Source organism: Leptonychotes weddellii, unplaced genomic scaffold (assembly GCF_054177405.1).
Source record: "Leptonychotes weddellii isolate Sample4059 unplaced genomic scaffold, ASM5417740v2 HiC_scaffold_5667, whole genome shotgun sequence".
NCBI classification, from domain to species: Eukaryota; Metazoa; Chordata; class Mammalia; order Carnivora; family Phocidae; genus Leptonychotes; species Leptonychotes weddellii.
The window spans coordinates 1-10,783 of NW_028024757.1; the positions used below are offsets into that span (position 1 = coordinate 1).

A 10,783-nucleotide genomic window follows, 5' to 3' on the forward strand; every position below is an offset into this window, starting at 1 on the left:
GAGGAGGCTGGACCTGGGGGCAGCAGGGGGCCCTGGTGTAGGGGTGGGGAAGCTGGACCTGGGGGGTTGGGGGGGCAGGGTAGGGGAAGGGAGCAGGGCAGCCTTGGGGTGGAGGGAGGCAGGACCTGAGCAGAGGGGGGCAGAGGGTCAGGGGGGATGTCGGGGGGCCCTGGGGTGGGAAGGGGGTGTTGGCAGGGGGCATGTGGGTGGGGGCAGAGCTGGCTCACAGAGCTCCCTGCTCTCTTCACAGCGCCTTTACGGGGAGCACCTACTGCTCTGTGTGCGGACATTGGTTTCTGTGTGCCGGGAAGACTGCAGAGGGTGCAGCTTACAGCTCATGGAGGTGCTGGTGACCGTCATGGCCCTCTCAGGTGCCACGGGCCTCAGCGACAAGGTGAGGCTGCGGGGAACCCCCCGCTTTGCTGTGTGGGTGATGGAGCTCATGCTCAGGAAGGTGCTCATCTCTGAGCAGATGGAACCACCGTCTAGAAATCCTCCTGCTCTGGAGTCCAAAGCCTCAGGCTCACCTGACTCAGCTGACTAGCAAGGCGGAGGAGTGTGTGGGACATCTGGGATGAGTTGCTCATGAGGTGGCCGTAGGCGTGCCCAGGATTCTGGAAAAGCCCCAGCTGCCTGTTTATTGTTGTGTCGCAGAGGTCACGACAGCTGCCAACAGGCGGACAGGACAGAGCCCGTCCTCACCTCCAGCCTGTGGTTAAACACATATGTGACCGACAGCCCAGAGGGAAGATAACGTCATGATTTCCTGTCTAATCACAGGCCAACTTTGCAGAATTACTTGTGTTTTTTCCCCTCTTGGTCTGAGCTTTAAAAACTGATGTCCAGGTTCCCTCGGGCTCTGGGACCATCAGGAGGCCGGTGTCTTGCCACCTCTCCAGGAGAGTGTGGTTTTCCCTCTGGCTCTCTCTCGCCAGCCGCAGGCAGATCTGGGGGCTGACCCGCATGATGGAGAGGCGCCCGGGCGCGTCACGGGACCCCGTAACCAGGAGGCCCTCTGCCCTCCCTCTCCTTTCTTGGGCCTCCAAACTTTGTTTTCTCTCTCTAAAAACAACCTTTCCATCGCTTCTCGGCCTTTTGACTAAGATCAAGTGTAGTATCTGTTACCAGTTTAATATCTGATATGTTCTTTATCCGAGGACAATATATATTGAATGGATTCTTGGAGCAGGGAGATGGAATAGGAGCTTGCTCCTTCCACTCCACACATCGACCTGGTATTGCAGTACTTCCAGGAACGGTACACCCCCACCTAATTTAAAAAAAAAAAAAAAACTTTCCAAAGGGCACATATCTTAGCAGGCAACTTGTCAGTACAGAGCCACAGACAGAGCTGCGCACCTGGGACCCGAGCGAAGGAAACCTGCCAGCCATCAGGTTGCAGGCTGGGAGGTGGCTGCCGGCCTGTGTCCTGTCCCCTTGCCCTCTGTTCCCCCAGAGGGCAGTTGTCTCCACCGGAAGGCCCGGTCGCAGGGTGATCTCGGGCCAGCATTGTGTATGTCTGCTCAGTCCAGTGCCCTGCTGCCACCTGGTGCCCAGCTCTCCTGCCGCAGAGGGGAATGCGGACCCCAGAAGAGGGTGGTCTCCCGGGAAGCCTCCTGTCCCCAGGCGCCCCTGGCATTGTGCAGAATGGAGGCACGGTGGCTGAATCTCCCGTAAACGCACGTCTGTGTGTTTTGTTATTTGTTGTCCAGATGGCATTGACGCAGCGTGCACAGTGGCTGTCAGTCGGGCACCTGCCGTCCTCACCGCAGTAAGCCCTCCAGGGGCTGCTCATGTCACGCTTCCTCACCGGTGGAGTGTTCACGGTTGGCCTGAGCCGCTCTCACTCTCTGATGATGAGGATGGGTCTCCACTGGGGCTTTTGAGCCTTAAGAGTGGGGTTTCCCAGCCTATGGCTCACACTTGCAGGTTCAGGAGACCATGGACGCACTGGCCGCGGTGCAGGATGTGGACGGCAGCCAGGATCTCTACCGAGAGCACATGGGCCCCCTCATGGAGTGGGTGGCGGCTTCGCACCACGACTGGACCGTCCACTCCGTGGAGCTCCTGCAGTTCAATGTCGTGGTCACCCACGCAGGTGAGTTCCCGCCACGCCCAGACTGGTTCAGGCCACGCCAGGAGGCTCCCAGCTGAACCAGGAGACCACAAGCCAGCTGAACCGAGGGTGACTCAGTCTCTCCCGCCCATGGGAACCAGCATTTTGAGAACCGAAACCTTAATTTTAAAAACGCCAAGAACGTTATTTTTGAAGACTGTATGTAACGGGGCTCTTCAAAGTCTGCCAGGCATATGGTTTTGATGTTAAGCCTCGAAGGTGTGATTTCTCAAGGCCTCCTCCTGTGTAGCCGTGTTCTTGAGGTACGCCTCAGCATTGTTGAACTTAGCACAGCAAACGGGGATTCTGTGTGGGCCTCCAGGCCCGTCCCTGCCAGGCCGCGGGGACGATGGAAGAACATTTCCTTGGGCAAAGCTCATGCTCACACTCATGCCTGCTCCCTGCCTTGTAGAAATTCCTCTCTCGGACCAGTCGTGGAGAAGGTTTCACTGGACATACTTCATTTTAAAAGATGATTCTTGAAAAAAAACAACAAAACTTACTCTCAGACCCTGATCAGCAGCTTCCCTCCCCAATTTAGAAAGCAGCCAGAGGCTGCAAACCCACGTGCCGTTGGGGCTGATCAGGAAAAGCTGGGCCATCGGCCACAGCAGGGGGAGCAGATGGCCAGGGGGGGCGGCCACTCTGCACTTTACCTTCAATGAACCAAGTGTTTTCTCAGAGTGTAAATATAGTGTATTTGCTCCCTTTGTTTGAAAGCATCCTGTGTGTTCTGGAGGGGTTCATTTCCAGGTGCCCCGCAACCCTGGAGGTGCGGGCATGCCCGCACACGCCGGTCGTGGGTGTTGCTCTTCAGCTCTTCAGGTCGATGCAGTCCTTGAGGACTTTCTGCAGGAGCTCAGATTTACCCATCTTTTTATACCGTTAGTGTGGACAAACGCCCTGCAGTTTGGATGGGTTTTTTTTCGCCTTATTTTTGCAGAGAGCGTTTAAAAGACTTGACCTTCTAAAAATGACGCGTTTTTGGTGCCCAGCTGATAAAGAGGAGACCGTGCGTGAGCTAGAAGTGTGTTTACAGGAGGGGCAGGAGACGTTCACGGAAACCCCTCTGTCCTTTTGCTGGTGCATATTCTCTGTGTTTTGTGAAAAAGCAGGAGATTGGTAACTACTCCTGAATGACCCCACCCTCCTCCTCCAGTGAGAATCATACGGACCTTGGCCTTCTGTGTGATATTGAAGGAAAATACACCACAGGGACTGTGAGCACTCAGCGCTCGCCTGTGCTGGATGTGTCCTGTGCCTAGGCCACAACGTCCTGTCTGGTTTTGTTTCTCTTTCTTCCCCGAAACCCACACCTGGCCTCAGGTTAACGAAAGGCCTTGCTTTTCCATCTTTTTTTTTTTTTAAGATTTTTTTATTTGACCCAGAGAGAGAGCACGAGCACAAGCAGGGGGAGAAGCAGAGGGAGAGGGAAAAGCAGACTCATCACTGAGCCGGGAGCCCGCTTCAGGGCTCAGTCCCAGGACCCTGGGATCATGACCTGACCTGGAGGCAGACGCTTCACTGACTGAGCCACCCAGGCGCCCCTTGCTTTTCCATCTTGCAGCTTTGACGCCAGGTTTGAGTTGGAGCATCTGAGAAGACCCCAGTTGCTTTGCTTGTTCTCAGGCTCGTGGCAGAATGAGCAGGGTGGCCTGGAGTGGCCCTGTTGGTTATGGAATGCCGGGGGGGCCTGCCTGGGGGGCGGCGCTCCATGACCCGTGTCCATGCAATCAGAGTGCGTGTCTACACCCCGGGGACTATTTATTCCAATCACGACTCTGTGATTCCAGATACTGAGGGTCATTCCGCATGTCTGCGGCCCCTGCTAGCTTGGGGAGACCTGCACCAGTGCCCACCCAGCAGCAAGCTTGAGAAGAGCGATGGTTGCCAAGTGTAGGGGCAAATATTAAACACCTTACGTGTTCTGAATAATTTATTTGGGTTGATGTTTAAAATATTGCTTGACTTGAATTTTTTTTTAAGAATCTGGAAAAAATATAAGGAAATAGGAAGTTTCCATATGGAATGAGTAGCATGATTTTGGGAGTTAAATGTTTTCTTTTACAATGACATCCACGATCCAAAAGGAGGGGAAGGTGGTGGGACAGGCCATGGCCCCGCCTCTGCTGACGGCCCCTCCGCCGAGCCCGCGTGCTGTGGTGGGGCCCGCTGACTGCGAGCAGGAACCGTGGGTACCGCGTGTGTGTTTTCCAGGCCCGGCGCTGGGAGAAGTGCTGCCCCACCTTGTGCCCATCCTCAGGAGCTGCCTCCAGCCGGCCAGAGACCCACAGATGCGCCTAAGGCTCTTCTCCTCCCTGTCGCGGGTGCTGCTGAGCGCAAAGCAGACCGTCGACTCCCAGGGGTAGGTCTGCCCGGCCTCCGGCCTCTGCGGGGTGCTCTCAGGCAGGAGCTGGGTCACCCCTGGGCTCTGGCGCCGGCCACCCTCCCTGGGTAGACAGACAGCTCTGGCAATGAGCGCCCACCTGGACAGACACGAAGTCAAAGTCATTTTCATGTGGCCATTAAAATTCCATCAAATGGAAGAGGTTTTAGGGAACGTTAACTATTAATGGTTTATACATTAGGTGTTCTCAGTTTTAAAAGCCTTTCAAACCTAACAAAGAATGGATTGACTCACCATTGGTGGATAAAGCGTTAGAAGAACCTTCTGTCCATGCAAACACGTGAAGGGCCTCCAACATGACGGCTCTGCAGTGAGGGAGAGGAGACAGGGATGCTGGCGGGAGGGAAGGGGGCGACCTGAATCCACAGCAGGGCCGGGGCCTGTCCAGAGCAGAGCTGGGTGCCAGGGGATGGCAGGGTGGGGAGGCGTGTGGGTCCCTGTCCCCTCAGAAGGAGCATGTGTGTCAGGAGCGGCGTCCTGCCGTGTCACTAGCGTGCTGGGACGCATGCTGTGAGCCCTGCCAGCCCATCGAATTGCAGGGAATTCCGTGTCCTGCTCGTCGGCACGAACTCCGAGCCTGCAGGGGCCATAAAAACAAAGTGCCGCCCTGGGCAGAGCTCCGCGTGGATGAGCCACAAGGGTGTGAGGGCACGGGTCGGCTGGCGCCCTGGAGCCTGTGCTCCCCTGTGTCCTCGCGAGGGGCCTGAGCAACCCCCAGGCAGGGGGAGGCCTGGGGGTTCCTCGCTGACCCTCTACTACCGGAGCGTGTCCACCGGCCGCCTGCAGGTCCCGCTCAGAGGCGGCAGAGGGCAGGTGCTGAGAGGGCTGCCCTGGGCCCTCGATCTCACGAATATCTGACAGTGATGAGACGGGGCTTCTCAGTGTGAGGAGGTGCTGTTTTGGGGGCCACCTCCATGGATGGGGCTGCTCCTCCCACAGCGCCCCCAAGCATGGGCCCTGGGCGCCATCCCCAGGCACATGGCCTCTGCTCTCCAGGGCGTCTGTGGACATGCGACAGGCCTTGTTGGCCACCACCTCAGCCCCGTCTGCTCCTCGAGGTTGACTGAGGACTGGGGAAGGGGTGGTAGGAGGTCTGTCTGCAGAGCTGCCCACGAAGGTGGCCGGGGCTGAGGAGTACGCACCCGTGGTCTCCTTGGGCGGTGTCCTCATTCCAGCAGGGGCCCACCTGCAAACCCTTGTGCAACTTCCCATGCACAGGAGGCACCGTTCCAAAAAGTCAGGTGCTGGGTCTTCCTCCGCCATGTGTCGCTGCTTCCAGCGTGGGTTCTGACCGACCCGGGCCGCACGTGGGGCCTGCCTGGTGCCCCACGGCCGAGTGGCAGTCAGGCCAGTGCTGAGTGCTCCACTTTTCCAGCCACTTGACCTAGACGCCTCGGAGGTCGGCACTGGGGGTTAGGTCTTTCTAAAGAGATCTCTTGTGAATCACTTTCCAAGAAACAGCAGCTCTTTGCATAAAAGTTAAAGCTCATGAAAAACCTAATCCGTGTGTGTGTGGGTGTGTGCGCGCACGTGTGTGTAAATGGTTCAGGCCACAGTCCCTCACTCACCTGCGTCGCTGGTTCTGGGATGCCCCCTGCTGGAAGCCAGCAGGAGGAGCCTCCCGCAGAAGGGAGGGTCAGCGGGGGATGAGGCCCGGGACAGACCAGAGGGACGGCCGCAGGACGCAGCAAGCAGCCAGGGTACTGCGCAGCTCGGGCCTCGCCCTGGAGGCTTTACCTTTTCAGTATCTAAGACCAGCTGGTATTTGGGATGGGAGCCATCTTTGAAATATGCTTTGGAATAATGTTCAGAAATAAGTTGATGGATTCTTTGTTGACCGAAATGTGTTTCGATGTAACAGTGGAGGCGCAGTGGGATTTGTGAGGATGCTCCAGTGTTCCTCTGTGCGGCTTTTAATGGGGTGCTCAGCGTGCGGCCCCATGCCGGCCAGGCCGACTGGGACGTGGGAGTTTACCATTGAGATGACGCGCCCTGACTGCTGGCTTTCAAGCCCCGGGTGCAGACCTGCGGTGCCTTCCCCGTGGGTGGAGGGGCGTGTGCCCATGGGGGACGGTTGGGGGCGGTGTGTGTAGGATGGACACACATGCAAGTGACTTTGCTGGCCCGGTCAGCTCACACCTCTGCTTTCAGAGGCAGGAGGAGGGACAGGCGAAGCCCCTGCAGCAGAGGGATGGGGGCACCCTGGAGGCTCAGAACCTGCGCTGGGCCCAGCAGAGGCCAGGAGGAGCCCTAGAAGGCTGTCCGCTCCCCCGCAGGGCTCTCCCTGCCCCGCAGGGCGCCTGCGCCAGGGAAGCCGAGGCCCGCTGGTTCTGGCTCGCTCCTCTTCACCTGTGCTCTGTGTTTCCGCCCCAGGCAGTTTCACCACTATCTCAACACTGTGGCGAGAGACATCTTGGTCCCCAACCTGCAGTGGCACGCGGGGAAGACCGCTGCAGCCATCCGCACGGCAGCTGTGTCCTGCCTCTGGGCGCTCCTCAGCAGCGACGTCCTGTCGGAGAAGCAGGTGGGGCTCCCAGGGGCACCTGCCGCAGGAGGGGCGCACACGCATGCAGCTGCCAGACCCCGCGTTCCACAGCCCATGGAGGGGCGGGAGCCTGGGGGCCGCGGGCCAGTGTGTCCCACAGGCAGCAGCTTGTGCTCAATCATCGGGGGCTTTCCTGGGCTTACATGCTGAGTGTTGCTTTTGCAGAGCACAGAGTGTAACCACAGGACCCTCCCTGAGTTGGGCAGATCTCGGGGTTTCTGTGCTGCTGTCAGGGAAGCGGGACAGCAGTTTGAAGGCCTTGCAGTCACTGTGCTCAGCCCCACGTCTGCACACCGTGGCCAGGGGCTTGCCTGGCTCCACTTCCTGCTACACTGAACCGCCCCGATCCGAGTTACAGCGTCCCCCAAATCTCGTTGGACATGGTAGACACCGTGCTAGTAAGCAGCAGACTGTGTAGGATCTGTGTTTCTCTAAGACTGTGTGAACAATGGAGTTATCAACTCACCAAGTTAAGCAAAATTGTTCAAGTCATCTAGATTTTAAAATCAAGGTTCAGGTTTTCTTATGTAAAAATTTCAGGATGGTATTCCAGACTCCTTTCTGTTTGTATGAGAGCCGGGCTCCTTCCGTGACGGGCAGGGTGCACACAGCGCATCCCTAGCAGTGTCCTCACCGGGCCCGGGCCCGTCACCAATCCCTCATGTCCTCTCATTGCAGATCCGGGAAGTGCAGGAGACGCTGATGCCGGACATTCTAACCACCCTGGAGGAAGACTCTCAGATGACTCGATTAATTTCGTGCCAAATCATTAGCAGATTTCTGAAAACCTCCAGTGGTGTGGCTGATCCAGATAAGTTCATCAAGATTTACCCTGGTAGGACGTTTTTCTTTGTTTCTTTTATAGGGAAACTAGAAATTGCTCCTTTGACTCCTGGTCAGGTTGGTGCTGAGTCCCAGCGTGGCCGTGACGGATGAACCGTCTGTGAGTAGATAGCATAGCACAGGAAACGGGGCGGCCTGGGCCCGGGAATTGGGGGCGCAGCCCCGCCGCATGGCAGGGGTCCCATGGTGCAAGGGCGGGCACCCAGCCATGCCTGAAATCCCACGTCTCCGCCCTTCTGGAGCCCAAGCACCAGGCGAGTGTCAGATGTCAGATGCAGAAGCAGAGTAGCAGACGCAGAGAGTCCCTAAAACACCAGGAAAACCCAGCAGGAAGAGGGATGTCAGGTACCCCCATCGCCAGAGGGGAGATACGAATTCTAGAACCCACCTCCAAGTTCAAACAGAAATGCAAACGGGAACCAAGATGCGACCAAGAAAGAGCCCAGGAGACCTTCTCGAATGCCGCGCAGAGACTCCAGGGAGGGACCCTGTGGAGACGCAGGAGTGGGGTTGGCGCTGGCTGGGGCTGCAGTGTCTGGACACACCCATGGCTCTCGATTCCTATGCCCGACCACGGCCACGCAGCTGAGCCTCGGCACCTGTCCCTTCCCCGGGCCGCAGCAGGTAGTGATTCTAAAAGGGGGTCATAAGAATTCCTGAAAATGAGATTCAAAGCGGGCCCACTGGGTGCATGAGACCAAACATGGGAGAGGGCGGACTCCGTGAGAGGAAGATGCGCATCTGCGGGGAGAGGCTTGGGCTGTGCACACAGAGCTCCAGAACAAGGGACTGATGGACGGCCAACATCAGAAGAGGTGGTGGCCCGGAATGTTCCGGAATTGCAGACCATGCATCTTGATGAAACCCGGAGTCAAAGTCCCCTTTCCCACACATTCTTACAAGTTAGGTTTTGCTTTTGTGTTTATTTCTGTTGCGACAACTGATGACCTCTGTACTCCTGTCTATGAGCAAATCCAACCGGCGTTTGGTTTGTGGACTGTCTGGACTTGTTGGGATTTTGCTCACTTTTTAAAACAAAGCCAGTGGAAAGATGACTCATTTGGGGGCATTTGGGGTTAAGTCCAGAAGGATTTCCTCGGGGGCTCCGTTATTTTGCGGCACCCAGCTCGTGCTCTTGGAAGCGGTGTGTTTGCAGAAGTATGGCCGCGTGGCCAAGGAGGGCAGATGTGCCCTAAGACCTCCCACGACTTGGATGCACGCACCCGGCACAGGCCCCATGTGAGCCACCTGTCTTCCCGAGCCAGCTGTTGCCCTTGATGGCTGACCCCCGACGATCCCAGAAGTGAACTTCCAGGCCGTCTCTTCTACTTAAAACAAGAGGGTTAGGAGTCAGCATCACAGGAAAACGCACCACCCCAACGTTGGCCCGTGCCGGCAGGAGTGAGGACAAGGGAGGGATCCCTCCAAAGACTCAGTGATGGTGTGCTCGCTGACCGTCCCAGGACTGCGTGAGGTGGTGCTGGCCACGCCCCCTCGGTCTCTACAAAGTTTGCTTCCATGAGGCCCAGAACCCTTAGGAACGAGTACCTCCCGCGAGTTAATGCCCATCGGGAAGCCAAGGGCCATGTGCTGAGAGCAGAACAGCGCAAGCCCGAGGCCCTGTGTGCCTGCGTCCAGGGGACAGGCCTCCCGCCAAGTGGGGCCGCTGCCCTGCTCCCCACCGATGTCCACCTCCTGCCGCGCTCACTGAGTCTCCAGAGACACCCAGCCACAGGGCCAGAGGTTTCTTGTAGTTTGGGTGAGAAAAATGTATGTTTGATAAAAACCTCACCTGTTAACAGTGAGAGTTTCTACCCACGGGAGAGATGATTACTGTTTTCAGCAGCCAGGTGGTCCGGCCCCAGAGCTCAGCAGAAACAAAACTGATGCAGGTGCTGGCTGTCACCTCGCCAGGCCCTGAACTCTGTCCCTAGAGCCCGCAGTGTTGGGGGGAGGGCCATCTGCACGTCAAGGGGCCGGGGCAGCCAGGTGTCCGTGATGCCCGTGGTGACAGACTCTGAGCATCTCGGAGCTACAGAGGGCCCGGGGCTGCCTCGCAGGTGAGGAGACAGGTACAGAGCAGCTTGGGCCTGCCTACACGCACAGCAGGCGTAGGGCCAGGCACTCTGCTGCCCACCCTGGCCAGTGTCCACCCTCTGGCCAGTGCAGTCGAGGGGTCCCAGGACCCCGGGAGCTGCCCCCAGCCCCTTGCATGTGAGCACCAGTCTCACCACAGGATGTGGGTTTCCCGGGGCCCAAGGGTGAGTATCCACTGCTGTGGGGTCAGGTCCCTGCTCCGGTCTCTGTCTCACTGTCCTGTCCGGCCCTGTCTCCAGAGCTCCTGAAGCGTCTGGATGACGTTTCCCACGAAGTGAGGCTAGCAGCCAGCTCCGCCTTGGTCGCGTGGCTGGCGTGTATCCAGAACGACGACGGGAAGTCCTACTACCAAAGCAACATTCAGTTCCTGTACAGAGAGCTCCTCGTGTACCTCGATGACCCGGAGGGCGCGGTCCAGGACGCGGTGTTGGGTAGGTATGGCGTGACGTGTGCTTGGCTCTGAGACCTGTCTTGAGTGCGTGGAACTCGTCTCTTCGAGCACGGGGCAGCAGGTCCGCAGCCTTGGGATCCCTTTGGACCGTCAGGGCCGACCCAAGGGCTGGGTGCCCGAATGTGCTTGTGGGGTACAGCCTGTGATATTTGCCATGATAGAAAGTAAAGTTGAGGGCGCCTGGGTGGCTCAGTCGGTTAAGCGACTGCCTTCGGCTCGGGTCAGGATCCTGGAGTCCCGGGATCGAGTCCCACATCGGACTCCCTGCTCTGCGGGGAGCCTGCTTCTCCCTCTCCCCCTCCCCCTGCTTGTGTTCCCTCTCTC

The 10,783-nt window shown here is 57.9% G+C and overlaps 1 protein-coding gene and 1 non-coding gene across 2 annotated transcripts; both read left to right on the top strand.

The window, feature by feature from the left end:
* Positions 1-229: 229 nt before the first annotated feature.
* On the top strand, positions 230-10,626 carry LOC102743197 (dynein axonemal assembly factor 5; the record flags this gene model as incomplete). Its single annotated transcript, XM_081811119.1, has 6 exons — positions 230-394; positions 1,930-2,098; positions 4,334-4,481; positions 6,897-7,047; positions 7,747-7,903; positions 10,248-10,626. Coding segments are annotated over 6 exons (1,014 nt in total), but the record flags the coding sequence as incomplete, so codon positions are not given.
* LOC115942319 (U2 spliceosomal RNA) lies at positions 1,080-1,269 on the top strand. The gene has a single exon (XR_004076915.1). It is a non-coding gene; the product is annotated as a U2 spliceosomal RNA (small nuclear RNA).
* Positions 10,627-10,783: the final 157 nt, after the last annotated feature.